Consider the following 26773-nt stretch of genomic DNA (forward strand, 5'->3'; position numbering starts at 1 on the left):
TAGTTTTATTGAAACATTGGTGTTACTATTATAGCTTATTTGTATTCACATTTTTATTTTCAATGAAATGATGCATATTTCTTAGAAATTTAATTTGTTTTCCACCTAAGGGTCATTGGCGTCAGGAAATATTTTTATCCTACTATTGGACCGCACTATTTTTTTTTATATCGCAGGATTACAGGGTGTGTACTAGTAATGAAAAAAATAAATAATTTTCTGTGATTTTTTTTATGTAATATGTTATGTTTTTTTGTTTTCGCAAAGATACCTCAGCTAAGGGAAAACTGCTACCACTAAATAACATTAGTGGGCTCTGATATTTGGTTGACTATTGTGGTTCTACGCCGTTAGGGTGAGCGCGTATTGATTACTCGTCCTGGGGGTAATCCTACCAATATTAACTTTAAAAGGTGAACATTGTTTCCTCTTCGCTGGGTTTGTTGACACTTTGACTCTGGGCTTAGATTAACGTTTTCATCAAACTTTGCTTATATATTCGGTTTTGAAGAAGAGACGTTTTCCTTAATCATCAACGTTAGAAAGTATTTTTGCGGTGAGGAATAACATAATAATTTTTGTTCTTAAATAAGAAATTTTCTTACTTTACCTCTCAATCCACTTTTCTGACTCATGTTGCAAAAATGTTTTTTATTGTTTTCATAATCAATGGCATTGCAATACTACTTATATATTGAAAAATTACTTGAAAAACATATGTTTTACGTCTCATTTCTATCTTATCTTCCCTATTTAAGTAGGTATATATTTTGAAATCTTCATATAACCTTTAAGGAAATCTTCCTAATATTTTCTCTTTGCTTCATTTTTGCTATTTGCTGCAGCTCGATTTTTTTTTTTTTGACTTACTAATTTTCACTTTCTCAACTGATATTACATATTTAAGGTAGGTATGTACCTGGGATGTGACTGCAACATTTTCGCTAAAAACGACCTATTGGAAGTGGCACTTAATAGTTTCGATTTTCATATTTTTTCGAAGTTTTATCCTCATTGAAATAGACAGAAAGGGCTTAAATGCCGAATGTTCAAAAAATTTCGTTAAGTATTTGTATTTATGTTTGTTGATTTGAAAAAATAAACAGTTCTCATTCATAGAAATAATATAATGTATAAATACGAAATATTAAAGAATTTTATGAATAACTAACGAAGAAGTAGGAAAAATATATAAATCCGATTCAAACGGGAAATGCTGAGACCAGATCTTTCGCGATCGCATGACTGCTTCGTTATCTTTTGTTACTGTTGCATTCTTGGCAGAGACAAAATTTATATTTATTATTTTTATATAGAGAAACCCTAAAAAATAAACTTTTATAGCAACAGAAAAATAAAAATTATTTTATTTTTTTTCGAAAATCACAAAAATAGCGATAACTTCAACCTGAGCTCGGACCTACACGAAACTTAAGGACGTAGCTTAGTAAGTGAAATCTGTGTGATGCGCACAGCTCATCAGATTTTTTTAAAATTTAAATTATCTATTTCAGTGTTGTCCTTAATAGTGGATCTCAAAAAAAAAAAAAAAATCACAATGAAGGCAATTCCTTTAGTGCTGTATTAGAGAGATATTCACGTCCAAAGAATTTCAAGGTTATGAGTTATTTAGGTTATAATAAATAAATAAAACTTGTTAGACTAACTATTTTATTTATTAATGAAATTTAATCATTAAGATTCATATGACCATTTCATCAAATGGTATACAAAGTGATAATTTTCAGCATTAGGAGAAGGTTGGCATCTTTCTTCCACAGTACTAGGTGAAAAGTGAGTTATGGTTTGGATAGCTCCCCTGATCTGACTGCTGGATTTTGTTGTTGGGAGTGAAATTAAACAAAAACTCTATACAAGAGCCCGGTCAGTAATTGTAATTCTTTACGAATAAGATATAATTGAAAAATGCTGAAAATCTCTTAGTGCCAAATTTAATCACATTGAACAACAATTAATATAAATTTTAATTTTCGGTGGTTTTTAATATTCGGACATAATTTTTTATTATGGATGATTTGGTGTTCACTTTTTCAATTCCGCCTTGGGTTTCTTAAATATTTTGAAAAATGTTACTTTACACATCACTCGGAGAATGGGAACAAAATGCTAGTCTTGAAAACTTTAAGATGTAAATGTTGAGTATTTTCCTCCATTATGGCCTGTGTCACAATCTTGACAAGGATTTCTCCAACATCAATGGAGTGAGACCCACTTTCGAAAGCGGTAATTTTTCGAGTCCTACTCGGTCATTATGAATATTTTAAGACGCAAACGCATACTTATCCCTGTATGCCTTCGGATACTTCCTTAATTGTTGTATAGGTAGTTTTTGCCTAATGAGATTCTTATAAAATTGTTTTAAGAAATGTCATGAATTATTACACAATATTTTGTTACTAGAATTATTTATTTTATTATATCGGAAAATAAAAAATAATAAAGTACCTGATATATCCACTAACGTGACTTTCCTAACGGCCTTCAGTTCAAAGTTAAATAGAAAAATTGGTCCTATTATTGGACCAATAAAGATCTTCGTTGCCTATTTTATTGTCTTTAATTTGGTGCTTGACCCAACTGTAAAATTTACTTAGTGTTGACGGGCTCAAAAATAACATTTAGTAGGTGTTTATAAGTCGGGTTTACAAAATTTCTTTCACGGCGAATTTTTAAGTAAAATAATTTTATGATTAGAGAAGTTTGTCGAGGGGTGCGGTCAGCAAAGAACAACATAAATAAACAAAACCATATTTATTTATTTTATGCCGACGTTTCGACCTGAGTTTCAGGTCTTCATCGGGGTTATGGCGTAGAAGGTAGGTTATAAAATAATTTGACGGACCAACTTCTAGTAAATGCATTTTTTGAGCTTGCCAACACAATATTGTTAATTTCACAAAGTTTACAGCTTGGTGTAAAACGTCATTATTCTTCCGGACCAGCTATATATAGATTGAGATTCTGCGGAAAAAAAAGTGAACCGGTTTCCGTGGGAACCTTCCCTTTTTTAACACCGTGGTTTTAGTTTTGAAAGCTCAAAATGCCTTTATCTTCGCTAATAGAGTTTTGATATAGATTTATTATTATTTCTTTACTGTATGGTTGGTACAAGATTATTGAAAATATTTTAACTATATTAACTTTCGAAGTCAAGATACAGTTAACACAGAAAAAAAATTTAAATTCTACATATCTTGAAACGTAAATTCAACTTTTGAGGTTTTTTGATTCTTGATTATAAAGGTTCGTTATTGAAAGAATGAACTAATAAAGTTATTTTAGTATGTTCTTAGAAAGAGTATCTTTGCTAATAATTTTTGTTTTCATTCAAATGCCTTGGAACAGTTATTATAGAATTTATCTCAAAATGTGTACCTTTGAGATCTGTGCTGATTTCTTTTCTCTTCTCTTCATAACTTTTTGATCTTTTATATAGTTTAAGTGCTTTAAGGAGATGTTACTAAGGAAGTGTCAACAAAATCGTTCCACTCGTTCAAGAGTATTTATTAATATGTTTATCTTTTAATATCTAGTGATTCACAAGCACTGTATTTTTCCTTTATCTTCAAAAAGGACGTAGGAAACATCTAATTGGCAGTAACTAGAAACTTAACGATTTTTATTGTATATTAATTTTTTTTATAGTTGATTACTAAGATTCATTATTAAAAACAATAAACCAGCAACTGAGATTTGTTCCAAGACAGATTTCGTTTTTTTCTAAATGCTTTGTTTCCATGTTAAGTTACCATTAAAGATGTCTGAGTTATATTGTTACGTAACTATCTGCCTTTAGAGTAGTATTATTAATTCTCTATGTAGTACTTTTTCTTTGAATTATAAATAACCATTTATTATCGTTTAAGGTCAGTTTCTAAGTAGCCGCTTAAGGATTGCACAATAGACCCTAACCACTCTGTTGATTTTACATCAAATTGAAGAAATCATATTTCATTTATTCGATTATATCTTCTACGTGAAAATTTATAAACATTTGTGTGCTCTTAACGTGTTATATATTTTGTTTAATCTAGTTGTTGACCTTCTCGTGTATAATAAGACTAATTGGCCTTGTAATGCTTCCCTATTGCTAAATTCGACTATATATATAGGGTGTAAAATGATTGGCAGAAAATACGCCCCTTCATTTCCTACAAAAAATATCGTTATGGTTTGATCTTTACAGAAAAGTGAACAATTTAAGCAAATTTTGTTATTTATTAAATATAAATCAATAACTAGAAAGCTATTTGAATTAGCTAATGCTTGATTGCAGCCCAGTAAACTAGACAGGGTTTTCTTCAAAACTAAGAAGAATTTTCTGTGTTTTAACCATTAGAAGGGAACTTCTAAGCAGTTAAATTGTGAAAGCTTTCTTTCTGGCAAAATTATGAATTATTTGCGGTTTTCTTTATCTACCTACTGGGCTTTAGTTTCTCACGTTTATTATAATTTTTTGTTTGATTAACTTATACGTTTATATTAAATAAGTTGAATCATGCTACAGAATAAGATGCATAACAACGGATACTATTTATTATGTTATTCGATGACAGTAGGAGGAAAAGAAATGTACATTATCAAACAATAAGAAAATAAGAGATAGGGGGCTTAGATTAAAGGGAAAAAAATATTAACAATAATTAATCAATTATTTTAAATATGTAATAAATAGTTCACCCATGTTAAAACATTAGATATCTATCGTTCTCTTTATTACATTCGTAGTGTAAGAATGTTAATAACAATATTAACATTAGGGAACATATATATGAATATTAGGGAAACAGGTTATAACAGTATAAACATATATGAGAGTGTGCATACGCCTGTGTGTCTTAAAATGGTCTATTGCAAATATTTTCATATTTATGAAAATATGATCAAAAAATGATCTGACAAACTTGGGAAATCCTTTTTGTCCCTATCTCTCCGAATTATCTGTTTTCCACTTCTGGAATTCAAATGGTTAAGTAAGATTTTTTGCGATCTGTTTGTTCTTTATTATTAATGCAATTAGATAAATTAAAAAGGCTCAGTGACCTTATAAATATTCATGGGTTAGTCATGAGAATGTATTTTCTTTTATAAATTACATGTTGCATTTTTGTCATGTTAAGTTTTTTCCCTGATAATTTTGTTCAATTTTTATTGAACATATTAAAAATTATAAGTCTTTCCTTTATTTTTTCTTTCTCAATTCTAGAATTTCAGGTTTCTTTGTTTCATGTTTTTCCACATTACAGAAACTTTAAAATTGACGTCAATAGAAATTAAAATATTAGCAATAATTATTATATTTTACATCCTAAATAGACAAAAAATAAATGTTGTAAAGATATGTTAAATAATTGGGAAATATAATTTCCTATTTAAAAATGCTAAGTCAACACTTGAGTAATTATAATAATTATATTGTGAATTATTTATCGGTGAATTATAATTCTAGAATATTATTATAGGATGTGGGACTTGATCGCCGCATTATTTCCGTCTGTTGCCAGTTTTTTATTTAGCCAGTTAACTCTTAAATAATGCCGTCCATTTTGTAACAACTGAATTCTTTATATAAGTTTGTATATTGCACGGCCTAAGTTGATCATTGCTTTTGTTTTGAAGAATGTTATGTATGCATGCATAATTGCATTGGACCTGTTGTACGAAAACCTGACATCGTACAAAAAAAAGATTAGACATATGGATCGTAGATAATTTCTGATCTTTATTTTATTATAGGACTACCTTTTGTCTAAAACTAAAATAACGTTTGGTTTTTGTTTTCAAATTTGACTGGATATAAAGGCACATCGTATTGAATTTTGTTGGGCGTACCGCAAAATAGTAGGAGCTAAGTTTTAGAATTTTTACTACGACAAACGGTTGATATTGTGCTTTTGATTATCTCAATCACCGGAATAAATCTTGTGCTTCATCTTTATCGTTATAGTTATTACTGTTAGACAGGCTTTGCCTGCAGTTAGCACTGTTTCTCACGATCCTTGTTTCCTTTTTGGAAAAAAAAAATAGAAAGGTGTTACTGTATGTGTTTTATGATGCTACATTCTTGAAGAAGAGCGCAATCCAACAATGTGACCTCTGACATTTGTGATACATTTCACGATAATGCCAATGACCCTATTGCCCAACTACACAATGAAATATTGTCTGATGAAAACTCTTGACGGGAATATTGCTCTGGAGGGTAGTAACTGCCCGGGAGAATTATTACCAGAAACCGCTCCTCTTATCTTTGAAATTTAGGAAAAACGAATAATATTGAACCAAATAAAAACAACATTAACACAGCCTGTTGCCTCCAATCTAAGGACAATCATGATATTCCTATTTATAGCAATTTATCTTAATAAAAAATATATATTTATGTATATCTAATTCAGTTTTCATTAAATTTATTACTTTAAAAATCTTTCTTGTTTATCTGAACGAAAATTATAATAACTTTGAACAAGTGATTTTTTATATATAAAGATATAATAACGATACTTTTTCAGTTACTAAACGGAGAAGTTAAAAATGTGTTCTGCCTTTTCATTAACAGAAAATTTATTTTTAAAAAAATGAGGATTAAAATAAAAATAAAATAAGAACTGCCGAGAGAAATATAAAGTATCTCTTTGAATATTTTTTATTGTATAAAATTTCGTTTTGAAGAAAGACTATTTTCTCCTTTTGCATAAATAATTATATTTTATATTCACTCAATTAATATTGATCTTAATAACGCTTTGGATAAATTTCTGAACATTTATTTAAGATTCTTTAAATTTTCATTACGGTGCCCATAAATTATTGTCTCTTATTAGTAATAAATTACCCATTGCCTTCAGTATCATCCGTGGAATTTAGATTGAGCTGAATGTAAGTACAGTGAATCCTCGATATGACGTTTACGTAGGTCATTATTATGAGTTCTTCGATGTTAAAATATTTTAGGAATAAACAACATTTGAAAAAACAAACCTCGTTGTAACGAATTTATTATAATGCTCTCAGAAAAAAACAAAAAACAAATTGACCTATTGATAGCAAATGGCTTTATGCTTATCTCATTATAACGAATTAATGTTCCTCCGCATGAATCTTAGCGAGTTTTTCTTCTACTCTCCTCTGTGGCTCCTTCCCCGTTTCGTCTTGGAGTGGTGACGAACAAACTGAAATGGTGTGCATTATATTTATACGCAAAAAGGTTGCGTCAATAAAAAAAAAAAGTTTATGAGCCTCAACATAACGAACCTCAAACATCCAGATCACTTGAAAACTCTCAGGAATCCTTTCACTGAAGTTACATGTATTGTGTGGGATATGTACAAATTTATCGTTATACGCATGGTCAATATTTACTGACGAAAAAATATTGAAGAACATAAAGGAACGGGGGCCTCTACTCGGTCAGGTGGAATGTCAGTTAAGATGGACTTTCAGATTGATCGTGTTAGGGCAACTCCGATAGTTTGCCTAGATCATTTTGAATTTTGATCATTTAAGTGGAAGAGTGGGTATTAAAGTGAAGGGAAGGCAAAGAGAGCTTTGTTCATATCGTCCGTATCACTTTATTCTTGCGGGTAAATGCCAAAACAATGGTCCTACAAGCTTTCTGTTTTATCGAAAGATACATTGCACCATATCCTTACTGTTCGATATCTCATTTACAAGAAAGCTACAGCCGGACTGTAAGTGTAGGTTTCTTCATGATCAGTCAGTTTTTGAATGATGACTGTCATTCCGATTGGCTCTAGGGGCCCTTTTTGACTGTAAGTATCGTACTTTTACCCGTTTTGACTGTAAGTATCGTACTTTTACCCTTTTTGACTGTAGGTATCGTACTTTTACCCTTTTTGACTGTCCCTTTTTTGACTGTAAGTATCGTACTTTTACCCTTTTTGACTGTAGGTATCGTACTTTTACCCTTTTTGACTGTAGGTATCGCACTTTTACCCTTTTTGACTGTAAGTATCGTACGTACTTTTACCCTTTTTGACTGTAAGTATCGTACTTTTACCCTTTTTGACTGTAAGTATCGTACTTTTACCCTTTTTGACTGTAAGTATCGTACTTCCCACCAACAATATCTATCTTACCGGCTGACTAATATTGACCGGGTAAGAGCGACTGTAATTTTCCTTACATTTTTCTTAGGCTTGGTGTGCAATGGTTCCGAAATATTTTTTTTTTACTATTTATTATTTATTGACATTAATTTAAATGATAAACCATTTTGACAAATTCGCCAAGTATTTTTTATTTGATGGGTTTTTAGCATTCCAATTATATTCTCATGGAATTTGGTTTATTTATTTTTTGTAAAAATAGAACATTTGTCAATCATAGCGTTTCTTTTTATTATATTGTATTTTATACTACTTTTTTATTGTTGTAATTTTATTAGAATTGAAGGCTACAGGAGTCGTGCTGTATGAGCGAACGCGAACGGTAAGGTTGAACAACTCCAGCCTTGAAAAAAAGAGAAAGGATCTATCTTTTTTATCGATAGTTTTTACCTTTATTTTTCAAAATGCGCTGGATATGAAATGAACTATAATGAAAATTTGAAAACTATTTTAAAAAGGGAGTAGAAATATAAATTATCGTAATATATTACTTGTTTATCAATTCATTATTTTTTTTAACTCGCGTTATCTTTTTGCTCCAGTGGGAGCCAAAATAAGAACCCTAACATTACTACGGTAGAACCTCCCGGATGATTTTCAGAAGAATGTCGGCACTTGTCCAACTGACTCTTACAACTTCCTTCGCCACAAATGTAGAACAAAGGATTTTGGACAAAATGCATTTTGCCATTTTTCTTTGATTTAATGGTGCATGAGAAGAAAAGAAATATTTGAAGTTTTTAAATATCCATTGATCGCAATCATTAAACTGGTACTTGTTTTCAATATTAATTTTTTTTTTTTATAAACCGTATGTACTCAATTGTACTTCTACTTTGTTTGTACAATTATACTTTATTAGTTGATAAGTTTATAGGTGAATGAGCATGCCAATCCAGAGGTAAAGCTATTAATTTCATTATTCTTCACAATTTAAATTTTTACTAAGTTTATTTACTATTTTTTTTTTTGACAATTGGTTTTACTTAAGATATTCTCATTTATTTCAGTTGTATTTCCTCTATGTATCTACTCGACTCCATATTGGGCTGTATAAAAAATAAATAAATATATAAACAAACTTAAAAATAATTACGAAATTTGTAGAGAATTTAGAACAATATAGGGGCAAACAGAGGGATGAAATATTGACTATATAATGGACAGGAGTCCGAAACATTGTCCTGAATAATTAAATAAAGAAGTTGAGAAGTTTGTCGTATTATCTTTAAAATGTAATATCATAATTAATTTCAATAATTCTTTTTTTTACACTTATTAATTTCTTTGGTTTGGAATGTATCTAAACATGCGAAACATGAATTTTTTTAGTTTTTATATTAGCCGCTAACATATCGTTTGGTTTTTAGTAATCGACTGGTTTATTGTATTGACTATTTTGGATTTTCAAATAACAGTGATCAGAAAAACCAATCTTTATTTTAAAACCTTTAAAAATGCACTAAATATCTCAATTTTCTTTCTAATATATTAAAATGCAGTATATTTAGACTTAGCAAATGTGACTTGACACAATAAAAACGTAATAAAAATAATTGGTTCCTACATATTTATCAAGCTAACGTTTGTACTACAAAGTATTTGAATTATTGAATCTTGAAGTGAATGAATTACCTACCTGTTTAGTTTATAACGGACAAATTTTTAAAAATATAAATCGAGTCACTTTAAATATATTAGTGAATGAAAGGTTGGTGCATATGGTGAAATTGTGCCAAGTAAAGTTCTACGTTTTTAAAATTTTGGCTATAGAAAGTTGTTCGAAGAGATGTTAATTAAAAACACAGTACTTATTTATTTAAACATGAAATATTATAATTGCCACAATTTGTTTGCTTTTAAATCTCCGAAAAAATAAACTGAAAAAAATTACATGTTAGAAACGACTTATTTTTACATAGTTTTGTTTTAGAAAATGGTGGGTTTGATGTGATCTAAATGATTTTTTTTCTTAATCATTTTGATTGTTGTTTAATAATAGATAATAAATAAAAATATTGGAAGAAGATAGTTGATCCTATGAAATAGATTGAAGGAAGGATAGTCCGGGTGGCGGTCATTAAAGGTATCAAATGGTAAAAGAAAACTATTTTGATACCTTTATTGACCGCCACCGGGACTATCTTCCTACAATAAATAGTATTCTTCTACTATTTTAATACCTTTATTGTTCACCTCCTCGACTATCTTCCTACAGTAAAAAAAAATTTTTTTATAGTAAGGACAGATAAATAATCTTATGACGTTTTCACCAAAACTATGGTCAGTAACAGCTTTTTTCTCCATGAGGGTAATATTTTTTTTTTTTACGTGACTGGCCTTTATCACCAACTCTACGATATATCCTTTTCACAGAATTAAAAATTTCTGATAATATATCGTAAACGTTAAAGAAGAAAGCTTGGCCTTAGTTTGTAGGGTTGATGTTAATTAATATGATGGCTACTGATGAGTCAATGATTGTTTTGCCACATTTACTATCGGTAAATTATATATTTTATTCAACTTTTCTTTTTCCTTTAACAGAAGTTATCAATTGTTTCTTAATAATGAATTATAGGGAAATTTCCTCCGTTGGGTTTGTAAGAGGATTGGTTGGTCAGGTCTTGATTATGAGGTAGTTGAAGGTTCAATTTAACATTTCCTTAATACGTTTTTTCAAAATCTTTTCCTCGTCACGCTATGGTTGTTTTTATTTCGACTATGAATATTTTACTTATATTATTTTGAATATTATATCAGGGTGCGAATATTGCATATTACCTGACATGCAGCGAGAAATATTCTTTTATATTTATGTTATGCTTAGAATTTGTACAACATTCCATAAAAAATTATCATACAAATATTAATTCCATAAGTGGTAATCATATATTAGTTTCCCTCTGGTCCTAATGAAAGATCAGGCTCTGATTCTCGACTATTCTCGGAAGACTGTGAAGTCAGAACTGCGTTAAAACCGCTTGATTTATTCCTGCTAATGCTAGGTGGGTGGGTATTCTAGGTGAAGGGAGCGCACGCATCTTACATGAAACCCACTATTCCTACCTTTTAATTTTAAGAGAATGGTTAAATTTTAAGAGCCAATTTAACCATTTATGGGCTTGTGGAACATTTTTAAATTTTTATTAATATTGTTTTAATCAAATTATTAACCACTAACCAATATATCATTATGTATCAATTTGTGTCGCTGAACATGTGTTCAAATGAGAACAATGTTCTTAACATTTTTGAAAAGTCTTGTTGAATCCATTTTCTCATAGGTCTTTTAGTTTCTGAATTAATTTTAATTATTGATCATTTTTTTAAATGTTCGTTCACAATTGTGCATCAACTAAGATTCTAGGAACAAAATACTTATTTTTTCAATTCGTTTTTAAAACCGCCGAACTCTTTCAGGTATTGATAATTCTGTCTAACTTATGCAAATTTTGAGAGCAGTCTTTCTTTCGATTTATTTTGAGCTATTTAAATTCTGAATGAATGAAATCTTAATTGATTTACTTGTTTACTTTAAGTTGACTTTAATGAATGCTCGAGTTCTTTCACTTGTCAAAAGTCTTAAAATCTCTTCAGAAAAGATTCTTTCATTTTTTTTTTTTTTTTTTTTTTTTAATTTCTTTTAAGGTATTTTTTTTCATCTATTTTAATATTCGTGCGACTAACTTGAATTAGAGTGCTACTAATAGGATAAAATTTAAAATTTTAGTGGGATATTGTATTGTTGAATGGTGAAATTGTTTCCATTTATCAATAGCATAGTTGATTTAAAAGAAAAAAACAACACTTAAAAAAATTTCATTAAATTGAAATGAGGAATCAAAATTGAGATAAATAATAATAATAAAACCTACGATTATTCTCCCATACCATATCACTCCATTATGATTGAGATCAAATTATCTGAATGTTTTATAATGTACAGTTGTAAATTTCAATAGAGTTAAAAAAAAAAAACCTCTTTCTTCATAATTTTAAGAACTTGTTTATTTTAATAATTAATTAATAATAATTCAAGAAGCGAAAACGTAATATGAAAATTTTTTATCATAGTCATACTAACATTCTCAAAGAGCGTTTGTACATTTGTTACTTCGTGGCTTGTGATCACTGATTTAGAATATGAGCTCAGAGAATCCATATCTTTATTCAATCGACTCTTCTTCAATAAAGATTAGTAATTAACAATGATCCTTTATTTTTTTATAAAAGCTATTAATCAGTACTTAATAGTAAAAAAAAAAAACTTAGCAAGAATAACTGTTGCTCCTCACACATTTAACGTCCAATTTTCATGAGCTTTTTTACCGAGCCTGAGGGTTAAAATTTCCTTCCTGATAAGGTTCAAGATGAAACGCCCCTTATCGGATTCTTATCGATTTTTTATCAATGTGTTTTAGTGTAACTAGGAAATGATTCCTAAGTTATTATGTCATACTTCGTCATTATTATTATTATTATTCAATTAATTAATTATTATTGAGTCAATTCATTACTATTGTATAACATTATTTGAAGGTCTTGCCGCGGTGTTTTAGTTCTTTCCTTTTTGTCTGCAAAAGTGGTTTGGAAATAATTCCTGATACGTGTGTAAAATATAAGATAATATCTATAACTATGTTTAATACTTCTGTGTATGATTAGCGTTATAGTAGAGTTTACAAATCGCAAAAAAAAAATACAAATGATAACCAGTTATTCTATTATTTAAATAGGGGTCGGATAAAATAATATAAATAATCGATGTGATAAATATTTTTAAAAAACTTCTATATTGATATATAGGCAACTTAAGTTTAATTTTCATTTTAATTTACATTAAATTCGTAATTTGTTTTTTTTTTTGTTGAAATTACAAAATAGAATTTTGTAGTTTTTTTTTCGAACTGAAATTAAAATTATGTAGTTTTATTTATTTATTATTGAATTAGTACTGTCTTCTGTAACCTATTTCTCGATATGTTTTCTACGGGTTTTAAAACATTACGCTTTTTTTTTTCTCTCTCTTAAATATATATATATTTAAATATCAACTTAAAATAATTATTTGAAAATAGTTTTTTCACACATAATAAATGCTATATTATTGAGATACAGTTAATTCGCGTGAAACGTTATATTATATTTCATTACTATAATCCGATATTATTTCTTATTTATCTTGTTTTAGAACACCCTCTTCCCCTTCCCTACTTCTCCCTCTACTCTCAAATAAAAAAATCAATTGCTTGGCAATCCGGGTTCTATTCATTGTACATTATGGGGGCTAGTAGATCAACCAATAAACTATTTAAGAGCGAAGATAGTATGGGTTCTAACATTTGAGTTGAATCTTTATTACAACCGGCATAAATTTAGTAGAATGAGGTTTATAATTAGTGGAAACATTTTGAAAATATTGAACAAAAGCATTGAATATATCAAGGCATGAAGTTGTCTAATGGGTTCGTTTCTTTAATATCAATAAAAACGCAGTTATTCTGTGGTGTTGGAAAGGAAAATAGTATCTGCTGTGGACGGTTTATCTGTTAATGGTGCAGATAGTTGTTAAGCTATCTTGTGAAAATTATTTCATTAAATTCAGCATCTCTCAACATTTACTATAGTGGTAAACAAATCATGAGTTTTATTTCTTCATGAATATTTTTTTTTTTTTTATTTTGAATAAAATAAATTATCACTCTATAATTGTTGTCTTACTGTGATAAACGTTTGTTGATATGATGAACTTCCTTCCAAATTTAGTGGTCTAACAATTATTAGATAGTTCCACATAACACCTAAAATTGTGTTTAAGATGCAAAAGTATCATCAATTTTATTCTAGTTTATCTAATGGATGTCTAAAGTGCAGTTGGTTTATATGGAGATCAGTTGAACCATAATAAAGAAAATCAATGTTTAACAATTTTGTAGATGCTTTGCTTAGTAGTTGCACATCTGACAAATAAATTTTTTTCAGTTTTTTTTTAATTATACATATTCCAAAGATAGTACTGTAGGCTGGGATTATTTCTTTACTCTGGTTGTTCTAGGTACTATCCCAATGCTTTTGGAGATGCCATAAATTAAATCCAGCCTACAATACTATCTACGGGATACGTCAAATACAAAATTTAAAAAAACTTTCCTTTGTCAGACGTGCTAATATTAAAGCAAAGCACAATGCTATTTTGATATTTAATTTAACAAAAAAAAATTTTTTTTTTCTTCAAGTTTCTAACGGATTATTGTATATATTTAATTTGTTTATGTTGCGTAAAAAATGTAACTGCCATTACATTAATATTTAGGTTTATTAAAATAAAATTAAGTATATATTCTAATATAATTTATAAATTTGAGTTCAAGCTAAGAGAGATTTTTATAATATTGGGTTGGAAGAAAGATGAGTCTGACGGAGCTACGCAATCCTGAATTACGAAAGCTGTCCGTGCCAGGTAGCTATAACAGATCTGGTTACCTTAGCAGTTCGCAAGGGAGAGGATTGTATCGAGTTCCGTTTTGTAAAACTGGGTTTGAAGGAGTTTAGTTTGGTTGTCCGATGTAAGCATTTAGCTATATCAATTTGTTCATATAGTTAGGCATCAATTAACCGTCTGTTGCCTAACCGTCAGTTTCTGTTTCTATTTTCATTATTTGAGTATTTAAAAAAAAAATCAAAAGAAAACAAGACAAAATAATTAATATATAATCTTTTGACTTTCTTGAGACTGGCCATTATTGTTTAAATAAAATAAATTTTATCCAATTTTTTGACTCGAAACAATCTATATTTCTTTATTAGTACGACGTTTCGGCCAATTTGGCCATCCTCAGGAACCATCTTAAATACAATTTTGGAACCACATTAATTTAAAAAAAAAAAAAAAAAACTTTTCTGCTCAGGTTAATAATTTCAGTCCAAAATTTTGTCAATTCTTTTAACCGCAGTCCAATTTCACTATACATTTGTGAAGTTTTAATTGATGTGGTTTAATAACTGTATTTAATATTGTCCTCGAGGATGGCCGAATTGGCCGAAACGTCGGACTTAATAAAGAAATATAGGGTGTTATGAGACTAAAGTTTGATCAATTTTATTTTATTTAAACAAATAATAAAGTTATGAACATTAATTAAATGATTAATTTAATTACTCGCCATATTTAATTTAAATATTCAATATATCTAGTTTCAACAAAAGCACATTTAATTTGGTAAAACCATTTATTTTGTTTAACCTTAATTGGAGTAATTGGGACCCAAAATTGCAATAGACGGTTTTCAACCCTAAATTGCACGGCTATGTATTTGTTCTCCTCCCATAGTTTAGAGAATCTACTTTAGATTATATCATGATAAGAGATATTCTAATTACATTGATTATTATCTGAATGTTTCTGTTATTGAACGACCTTCATGGAGCACATTTCCCCGGTCAATTGGGAACAAATGTGTAAATGTGGGCTTTAGGCTCTCATAATATCAAAACTATTTTATTAACGGGTAATTCTCATATTTGGAGGGATGAGTTAAAAAAAATGTATCCTAACATTTTAATTTTACCAAAAAGAGGTTAAATTAGGAACATTTTATTTGCTTTCTTTTTTTTTTTTTTTTGTTAATTAAAAAGAAGCCGCCTTATATTTTACATTAAAATAGTATTTATTACATTGGTAATTCGATTTGGCAAACATGTTCCCTCAACTAAAACTCAGAGGTAAAATGCAAATTAAAAATGCATTATAAAAGAAACTAATCAAGTTAGGTTACTGTATGGCACAGAATTGTCCTTAATAGCAGTTACCCAACGTTGAGAACACAACATAAAATAATTTCATAGGTTCAGATACAACTTTTACCATTTATTGAATCAATTTGTCTTATTTTACCGTAATAGTTACCTGGAAGGAATTAAAATTTGATATATTGAAAAAAAAAAAGTCATTTTGATCGATGTTACCTGTGCAATAGTAAATTATTTTCAAGGGATTTTTTTTTTTTAATGAAATTTTGCACTTAAGCAGTTTTCCTTGACCTAAATTTCTTTTAAAGGTTTTTTGTTCTCTTCTCTATTGAAGACTTGTGCTCTTCACTGATGCGATGCCTCCCAGAGATTCTTCCACCTCATCTCTTCGTTTTACTCCACAACGTCTTTTTGCCCCCCTTCATTCTTCCACTTCCAATTCCATTGTTATCTTCGGTAATATTTCTATATTCTATAAGTCAAAACAAAGTTCTTTTAACAAGTCAAAGCCAACTTAATTGATATTTTTATTTCTATGGTTAATTGGATTGTAGAAACCTTGTTAATTGTATATATCTTATCTTTTAGCTAAGTATATTAATTATTTGTTTTTTTATTCCTTATAGTTCATGTTTATTTACAGTATTGTTTTTTAATTAGTTTTTCTTGATTGTGTAGGTTTTTGTTTTTCAATTTGCTTACTAATAAAATTCAAATCACCTCACTACATCATTAAGAAAGTATTTGTTTGGACCTTGATGTGTATCACGTATCAATGATAGTCTTATGGCAATCAGTATACAATCAATAAAACGATTATAAAAATATGTTGAAATGATGTTCCTTTCACCTTCATTAGTTGAATTACGACTATTAATTAAATTTACTAATCGATTTCTGCCTTCGTTAGTTAAGTCGAGATGAAAATATAATTATTCATTACTGTATTATATTATTTTAGTCCTTTTCAATTTCTACTAGAAATTTAGGACTTTTTACCAATGGAATAATTTTGATTTGAGGTAGCGCTGGTCGAAATTTATGTAAAATGCATTTTATCTCCACAGGTTATATATATATAAAAAAAATTAAAATTTGCCGTTGAAAAGTGGGTCAGTGCCAAAAATCAATGTTTTACAGAAATGCTCACAATATTTTTTTTTTTGTCTCTTCTTATTATTTTGTATTTATGATAAGTGTAGATTTACTCTTTAAGTAAAGTAGTTCTATTGGCCTTGGAACAGTTGTTGAAAAATACTTAATAAGCATATTTTGACACTTACCTCCTTCCTTTTCAATTGTAACGTCTCAATTATTCTTCTAATTGAGTGTTAGCAGTTCTCTCCACGTTTTAAATGGCTTACGGCATTTACTTCCTACTTTGTTTTTAAATATATTATATAATTAGTTAATGTAGTTTATTTCTAGCTCGGTCGATGGATTATGGACTAGTTGTATCGCCTAGCTTTGGAAACGGGTCCCTTTTAATTGTTTATAACTGTTACAATGTTATTTCAGCAGAAATTTTTATCCCATAGCTCGTTTCATGTATCTAAATGATAGTTTTGAATTAAAGTAAAAATTTTAAATAATCTACCATTCCTATATTTGTATAACCCATCTCTACTAAGCACAACTGTTAATAAAATCAACTTAATGTCATTTGTATTTAGTTAATTCTATAGACACTTAAAGACATACTTATCTCCAGCCTAGAAAACTATTCTTGTTATTATTTGTTTTTCTTCACCAATTTTTTTTTTTCTTTTTGCTGTAATCTGACCATGTAGAGCTAATCTTCAGATCTAGTCGCCTTTCATTTGTACTTTTGGACAATATATTCTTTGAATTTTTGAGATTAAATCCGTGGTATATGTAGATATCCAGTATTTGCATATGAATATCAGGCGTGTTTATATAAGTTGGTCGGTCCCAGGTAGCTTTAGCTCTCTATACCCTTCACTGGGGCGGGCTCTTGTTTTTGTCTTTAAACCGTTTCCGTTCTTTTTTTTTTTTTAGGCCTACTCAAAAGTAGAAATTTATTTATTTACATTTTGGCAAAATAATTAATAATAATGACGAACCCTAAGATTGTTGATCTACTTAACTTAGGTAGGGCTTTTCTTTATGTATCCGTTTTTCTGGTCGTAGGTGTTTGATCAAGATAACTACGATTTCATTGTGTTAGGGATCTATTCTGATTACATTTTTGATTAAATTATCAGAAATTTATGATTTTTAGGAGTATAGGAGTTAAGGATTATTAATTCCCTGGGAATATTTCCTCAAGTTCCCGGCTAGTTGGCCCAGTAAGTAATATAACATACAAAACATAAGAAAAAAAATTTTGGAAAAAAAAACCGAAAGATCTCAGTATACTAAAGAAAAGATAGAGACAATAATGTATATCTCAATACAAAAATAAAAAAATTAAAATTTTAAATATATTTAGATAGGGAAATAAAACTAACTAAAAATAAAATATATAAAAAGTACTTTCAGTAAAAATTAAGAAACAAAAAAAATAAAATAAATTCAATAAATTATAAATAATTTACACATGATAATAAACGAAATAGGGGAGGGGGAGTGATCAAACTACTAGAAATTTCTTGATGAACTTCAATTAAAAGATTTTAGAAAATTCTAAAATAAATAAATACAAAAATGAGTCAAAGAGTTAGTTAGTTTAAGTTTTCTCACTTAAAGGAAGGGGATTTATAAAAAAATATGAAAACATCATTTACTTTATTTTGATGGCCTAGCTGCAAGAAACTAACTGAATTTTCTAATTATTATTTTTTTTTTATAATAATATTTTCTATAAAAATATTACATATATTATGTAATATGATATATAATTCTATTAAACTAATGTAGGCGAAATGCATAAGTTAAAAGACCATTCAAGGACCATATATGTATGGTTCTAATTTGCAACTTATTCGCTATAAATGAATTTTCAATTGATGTATACATAATTTATATATTTTATAATAATATATATATTTGTAATGATAATATACTATATTATTGATCTTCACATATTACAATGAATTATATAAATTTAATTAAAACTTTTATACTTTGTGTTACATATTACCGGTGGGTGGTTACTTTCAATATTTTATTTTTGCATTATATCTATTTTGTAATTCATCTAATTTTTTTTCTTAATATTTTGATTCTGGTTCCAACTCAAATTTTAATTGGATATATCTAAATTCTTTGATAATTTTTCGTTAAACACCTTTTTTCTTTTTTTTTTTTTTTTATTGTTTGTTTCGTTTTAGTTGGTCTCTTTTAGACTTTCATTTAACATATTAAGCAGGAAGCAGCTGGCTACTTTGTGAATCATGATATAAATATTTGTCCCGATCTGCAAAGGCTTATAATGTATTATGCATTTATTTTTAGGCGATAGTATATTGAACCTCAGACCTTTTAACTTTCCTATTATTAGTTCTACTGAAATATATTTTTTTTCAAGGACTGCTACAGTCTACCTCGTTGTTCATTCTTGAAAGAAAGAAAGGGGTAAAAAAATGAAGAAAATAGAACAAAATGATTTCCTTCTAAACTTATCTTGTGTCTACAAATGAATAAGAGATGTATTACAGTTAAGATAAGTCTTATCTCTGTTCCCAGATAATAAGCAGGAGCATAAATATTTTTATTTCCACATTAAACTTTGTAGGAGTGTTGCTCTGTATTCTCGAGCATTCAGAATATTTTTATTTCCACATTAAACTTTGTAGGAGTGTTTTTGAGCATTCAGAATGTTTTTATTTCCACATTTAACTTTGTAGGAGTGTTCTTGAGCATTCAGAATATTTTTATTTCCACATTTAACTTTGTAGGACTGTTCTTGAACATTCAGAATATTTTTATTTTCACATTAAACTTTGTAGGAGTGTTCTTGAGCATTCAGAATATTTTTATTTCCACATTAAACTTTGTAGGAGTGTTGCTTAGAATATATTTTTTTAATAACAGATATCTCCCTATTCCTCACGTGTGCTGTACTTTAAAATATAAGCTTTTTACGTATTGATATAGATATCACGTTATATTTTATTCTTTTTTTAGAGTTAAGGAGGAAACAATGTATTTTGCCTTCGTAAACCTCTACTTAATACTAAAATTATTAGTCATAGATTACTTATAATACCAGAATTTTCGTCAAACTGTATTTAATAAAAGCTAACAGGAGAGGACGTCGAATGTTCATTATAAATGTATTCTATTACTATATAATAGAATAATATTTAAGATGATTTACTTTTTAATTAATTATATCCAGAATGTATTTGCATGACGTTACTATATTATGATACTTGTTGTTAAACCATTTTTTATATATGAAAATATATAAATATATTGAATTTTTGAGTCCATATCAAAATACAGCTCCCATATTCGTTAACTGGTTAAACAATAAACCATAAAAATTCAATTATAAAATAAGGAATCAGTTTTTATTTGATATATTATTATATCAATTTACTATAATTATATTGGATATAATAATTTCAATTTTAGATGCCTAACCCATCTCAAGGTGATAGGGGGCCAGTGTTAGTTTTCGTCTTCGGGTAACTACTTATATTTTGTTCTTACGTTAATATCTTTTTTTAATTGGAAAATTGTTTTAAATATTAGTAATTTATAATTCTCGGCTAACCTAGTTATATTCGAGCGAATATTCGAGTTGGTTCGAAGTCTTTTTTGTGTGTATTTTATTTTTCTGAAATCACTGATTCAGATCCGTTCAAACAAATAAAGGAGATTATTGGAAAAATAATGTATTGTTGTAAATAAATAAAATTGATAGTAAGGGTCTTATTAACTTAGGAAATTCCTTGCGCTCATAAAGGTAAGCACAGAAACGTAACTTCAGGCACTAACCCTGAAGTGTCCAATAAATGATCTTACTATATAAAACATTTCAACGATTAAGACAATTTCTTTTATGGCAAGAAACGTATTGTTTTATAAAACATATTCCTCAGAGTTAGGTGTTACTGCTGTCATTATTGATGAAGTAAAGTTTTCTATATTAGCTTTATGTCGACGACAGTCATCTAATCATAAAATTGACTACCTATCAGACATCAGTATGTTATCCATAATTCATTACAATGTATTAATTCAAGTATATTTTTATGCATAATACTTCCTTAAATTCCTCCCACCAAATATGACAATTAAGGAGTTTTCTATCGAATGTCCAAATAACCACTTTTGGAAAGTTATTATTTAAAAATTATTATAGGAGCATATCATATAGTTAAGTTAGGTTTTTATTGAAAGCAGATATTATTAGTACTTATTTGGACAGAGGAAAATTCTAATTTTGAAATAAATTGAGTAGGTTTTTGGTGTAGAATCTTAATTTGTCAAAAAAATTAAAATAAAATAAAAAACTCCTCACTTATTGTTTATTGTGTGATGTGCTCAACTTTTCAGCAACATGATTCTTGCTGGTAAATTGCATTGCACCGGTATAATAGTTCATATTTTAAAATGAAATTATATATTTATAATGTTCTACTACTCCGTAATATAGTCACTATAATGTTTCTTATGTATCGTAGTAAACAAATGTGTAAAAATGTTTTGAAACAACTTAACTATAAAATATTTATCGATAATTATGTTGAAGTTTAATAACTCGCTGATGAAAATTATGTTCGTACAAGCACATGTATATCCATTATCTATTTAAACAAAAATGCGAAATTTTTCTATTTGATATAAATTGTATATATATATTTTACTCAAAACAATTATTTTCTAGTATTTTTTTGCTTTGAAATAATTATTAATTATTATTATTCTTAGGCCTAGTAGTAAAATAGTTGGAATGATCCCGTTTTAAGGCCATGAGGTCATTCACGCCAGCTAGGTAGGATCCATACTTGCTATCCTCGCTTGCTAAGCTCACTCTCATGTGTAATTATACCTACCTGTCCTTATTACCATAAGTATCATGATTTTGTAATTAAGTAATTTTTTTGGTGACTTTTTTTGTTACTCTGTAGTTATCTTAAATTCTCTTTAAGACCCTTTCTCCGGTCCAAGAAATATCCTGTAGAAGAGATGTGTGATACCCTGTAAACTGTAGGTAGTATAAAATCGGGGAAACAATAACTCAACAGTATAGCCATTAGGATATAATCTGAATGCACTATTACATCTGATCCTTCGTTGATTACGTTCTCATACATGTACATTTATATTTTTTCTGACCAAAATAGTATTTTTAAATTACTTAAAAAATAATATTTTTTATCTAAACCTCATTATAATTTTTTTTTTAGGTGTATTGAAAGAGACTTTTATATATATCACATTGGATTATATCGTGAAACACTCGAAAAAATCCAGCGATTTATAGAAAATATCTTCTCTTTTAATTATTTTCAAATAAGTTATAGTTCTGGTCTGTGTTTTTTCTTTTGTTATTGTGGACTATTCTTAGTTCTCATTTTCATTATCATCCTCTGGATACACACGGTATGCCATTATAATAAGCTGCCTGATGTGATTAAAAAAATCGAAAAAAAAAAAAGACAAGATAGTCAAAATTTTAGTTGGAATTTATAGTTGGAAGATTCGTTTTTGTGGTAGAGACATTGTAAAATCGTTTATTTTGGTTTTCGTGGGTTTTGATAAAGAATTTGAATCGCAATTAACGTAAAAATAAAAATAAATTAACAATGCTGTCTGTTTATATTTATATGTACATCATAATTGTTTTTGTCTTGCTCGGATAGCTGATTTTAATTTAGCTTTCAATCAAGTTTAAAGTTACTATAAATATTTTTGTTATACTGGTTTTAATTTTTTTTAATGTCTAAAAAAACTAAGGTATAAGCGTAAGTAAATAACATATTGCCAGAAATTGTTAGTATCCGAGAGCCATCGCTAGATTTTTCGAGATGCTTTCATTTGTCGGTTATTTGTTCAAAGTATCCTAAATTTGTAGAAATGGTCAGCAAAGAAAATTAACCAACGCCGATATCCACACGCTTGTGAGTTCTCGTGACTTTTGTCGGCCATTACATTCAATTTATTCGATTTTCATTGTAAAAAAAGGAATAAAATAAATATAAGCTAAATGAAAAGAAACCTAAATGCCAGCAAACTAGGTGGTAGATTATAAAAATAGTACTACATAACCTATAAATCCAACCTTCCTTCTAGATTTTGATCAGAAACTTGTTGATTTAGTAACCTATATAATGAGTTTATAAATGTATATTTGTGCTGTGTTAAGTGGAAAATAAACTGCTAAAAAGTTAATTAACATGGTTCGAAACAATCTATTTATACCGAATCGATTGAACTTAAAAATATATCTTGAGCTAAGAGTTTTAATTATTTAATCCGAAGGTTAGGGGAATTTTTTAATTAATTAAAACACAGAGAGTACAAATATTTATCTGCTGGCAGTTGAAAAACAATGATAAATAAATAAAAACTTGTGGATGTAGCACAAGCGCCCTTTGATTTGAGCCCCAAAACCAACACTCAACAGAGGTCGACCACAAATGCAAGCCAGCTTGCACCAACCAAACCTATAACTTATCCACAAATTTGCCATTGTTTAGCAAGCGTGTATCGTAGGCACATTTATACGAATGACAATCATTCCTTGAATGTAAATGATCCGTTAGTGACGTGTCGGGTTGGTTTGCAGTCACAATACTCATACATACACTTCTATATTCATTATACACATTATTATCAAATTAAATAATTTAGAATTTAAATGAGAGAGTTTTCAATTGAAAAATATCTATCAATAATGTTTGAATAAGTACATTATGCAATATTTCAAATAAACTGAAAACATTTTATGAAGGTTGAAAAAATCCTTCAAGCATAATTTTTTCTTTGTTCTCAAGATAGTTTATTTCCTAGAGTGATGATTAATTGTTTTTGTTTGATTGTTATGTCACTAGCTATTATTGTATGATTTGATGTCGATATTTTCTCATTGATATTTATAGGCGGCCTCAACAAGGTTACACTAAACGATCAACGGGAAAATTATTTACATTTTTTTCCAACATCCATAAGGAATATTTTTGTTATTGCTCTTTTATAATACGATAGTTTAGTTTAGCTACAATTCGTATACGTTTTTTATTTTATATCTGATGGTATGAAAAACAAATATATGTAGTGTCTATTCTTTCGACTTTCCTTACAGCTTAATGTGAAGTCCAATGCAAAGCTTTTTTGGTGTATCTTCGCTAATGTTGATCTCATTAATTTTTTTTTTTATTAATTTAGTATTGTAGACCAATTAATTACCTGTAAAAGGTGATGAAGGGTTTGGATGATGTATAGTTTTCGTTTTAATATTGGACCACCGCACCACACTAGTCTATGCTCCAAGCTAAGCTGGCTTGTCTCAAATAGGCCGATAAAAATCGCTGGGGCTAAGTAAAGAACAAAATTATTTGTTGTATTTTCACTACTGATCATATAAAGATTTTTTTGTCTTGGGTTTGTTTTTCAAAAGTGTATCTGCATTGTATAGTTTTTTTAATTATTCAAAAATCAATAAAAAGTGAACAAGTTTTTATAAAAACCTGTACAGAATATACTTAAATAATTGTGGCTACAAATTCAAATATTTGCTAGTTACTGGTCCGATTTAGACTATTCTATCGTAGAGAATTATTATGAACTTTCAATTAATAGAAAAGAATTTTCCACAAAATTGTATACTCTTTTAGTTATGCCCTAAGCGAAATTAGTTTTGTCCACAACTTCTGTCCTCTTTTTCCTCGGAGTTGTACCAAACTAATGAAACTTTAAAGTACTTAAAGCTGAACAGTTTTAGCAAGATTCATCATAACCATTTTGGTGCTACAGTCTAAACTACTAGTTACGTACCAACAGACCAATAGACAATTTTTTTTTTTAATACGGAGGAATCATTTGTCTTATAGTGTTCCCCTCTTATAAAACTAAATTTTGATTTAATTCATAATTCATCGTTGAAAATGGTAAAATAAAAGAGTATGTGAAATTGAATATTCTACATGATACCTTTAGATATATGGACAGATTTGTGAATTTTTCATGCAATTACTAATTTATTTATTGAGTAATATTTTATATATTATAAATAGATTTAGGACAATGAGTTACTCTGTCTCATTTTGGTAAATAAAGCTATTAACTTAGATTGTTATTTATAATATTATTCTTGTGTTTGTTTAACGGTTAAAAATTTCCAAGTGTGACAAATTATACCACCTTTCTGATTATTAACCTTTAAGTCAAATTAACTGAAACTGATGATTATTATTTTTTTCCTATTACAGAAGCAAACGGGCGAGTTGGAAATGGGCAGAAGAAAGAGCACTAATTGCAGCGAAGTGGACCTGGCTGCAGTCGCAAATCGCAGATCTCGAGTACCGTATTCGTCAACATACGGACATCCGCCGCCAGGTCCGATCCTCCAAAGGCAGCCTCAAGTTCCAAGAAGAGCAAACACCACATAACCTTCCCAATGGGTAATTACTCCTTGTTTTTTAATTGTCATTATCATTAGTAATTATTCAATTTTTGTCGAGCGATTAAAGGAAATATTTCTTTTCTTTTCTTCCTTTGTTACCATTAAGATCTGCTGGATCTTTTTTTCTGGCAAATGTAGGATCAACACTATTTCCTCGCCGAAATTATTTTATTTGAGTTGGTATTATGTAAGTGCCTACCAACCATGACATTATGTAGCAGTTTCATTTTGTTTTCTTACCATATTATCTTCATATAATTAATTATTTATTTTAAATGAATGGTCAAGCTGAAATTTTTTGAATGTCTTTATTTTCTTTGAATATTCATTTTAAGATGTATTTGAAATGATCTTTTCATTGATTCATTAGTTGTGAAAAATAATTACACTGGCCTACAACCAAAAATTCGATTTGATTATTTTGGACAATCTTTAAGTTTTTTGGTACGTTGAAACAGAAAATTAAATCCTTTCTTTTCCATTGTGTACAAATATTTTTCAAATTCATGATATGGGATCCCAGTTTTGTATCACAGAAATCTTTAATAGCTCCAAGTGTACTCATTTAATCATCTTCAAATTTTTATGGTATCAAAAGAACATTATAATATACCAAATGAGACAAATCAGGTTTTACTGGGTAAATTTGAATTTAAGATATACAAAAATTTATTTATGACTATTTAAATAAGTTTGAGTGACTTTTTATTTCCTCCAAATCTAGCAAAAGTGTGCTTTGCTGTTATTATCACAAAGATAGAAAACATATTTTTCCAACCGTACCAAAACATTTTTGAATTTCATTATAGTTTAATGTTGATTTTGAGTTGATTTAGGAAAGTTTACACCATTATCCACTCTCTTCGCCTAGTGAAAAATCAACTTTTTGTTTTCGCTGAATATTACCATATAAGGATTTAATTTCCTCAAGCCACTTTGAAAATATACCTCAACATAGAGGAAATACGATAAAATCAATTCAGATATTAGAAAAACCTCTTTAATAGCAATATATAATTATTAAGATACCTAAGAAGTCTTGCATTGCAATCTCCTTGCTTATCATCATCAACTATTTTCCTTACAAATATATGTTTTACCATCATTTGAAAAAATAAAATAGTAAAATTGAAAAAAAAAAAAATTCTATAAGATTCAATTTGAAACCTCAATTACTTGTACATAAACTCTATAAACAGGCCACTACGACTTCTGTGTGTAAAGCCCAAATTTTGCTTGCGATTATGTTTTTGGTTTAAATAAAACCACAGACACTTTACAACGCAGACATTCAACATAGCTGCAGATTTTATTAATCATTCGAAAAAAC

The 26773-nt window shown here is 28.6% G+C and overlaps 1 protein-coding gene across 3 annotated transcripts in view; it reads left to right on the plus strand.

Annotated features, from left to right (window-relative positions):
* Window positions 1–26773, plus strand: part of nsl1 (non-specific lethal 1) — a 99165-nt gene that overhangs the window by 53363 nt on the left and 19029 nt on the right. For all 3 annotated transcript variants that reach the window (XR_010843938.1, XR_010843939.1, XM_014425025.2), the window contains exon 2: window positions 25250–25441. Coding sequence is in view for 1 of the 3 variants with exons in the window: in XM_014425025.2 (XP_014280511.1) it covers window positions 25250–25441 (192 nt within the window). In the remaining 2 variants the exon portion in view is untranslated. The remainder of the gene's footprint in view (window positions 1–25249; window positions 25442–26773) is intronic.

Source organism: Halyomorpha halys, unplaced genomic scaffold (genome assembly GCF_000696795.3).
Source record: "Halyomorpha halys isolate HHAL.00 unplaced genomic scaffold, Hhal_1.1 Scaffold493.1, whole genome shotgun sequence".
NCBI classification, from domain to species: domain Eukaryota; kingdom Metazoa; phylum Arthropoda; class Insecta; order Hemiptera; family Pentatomidae; genus Halyomorpha; species Halyomorpha halys.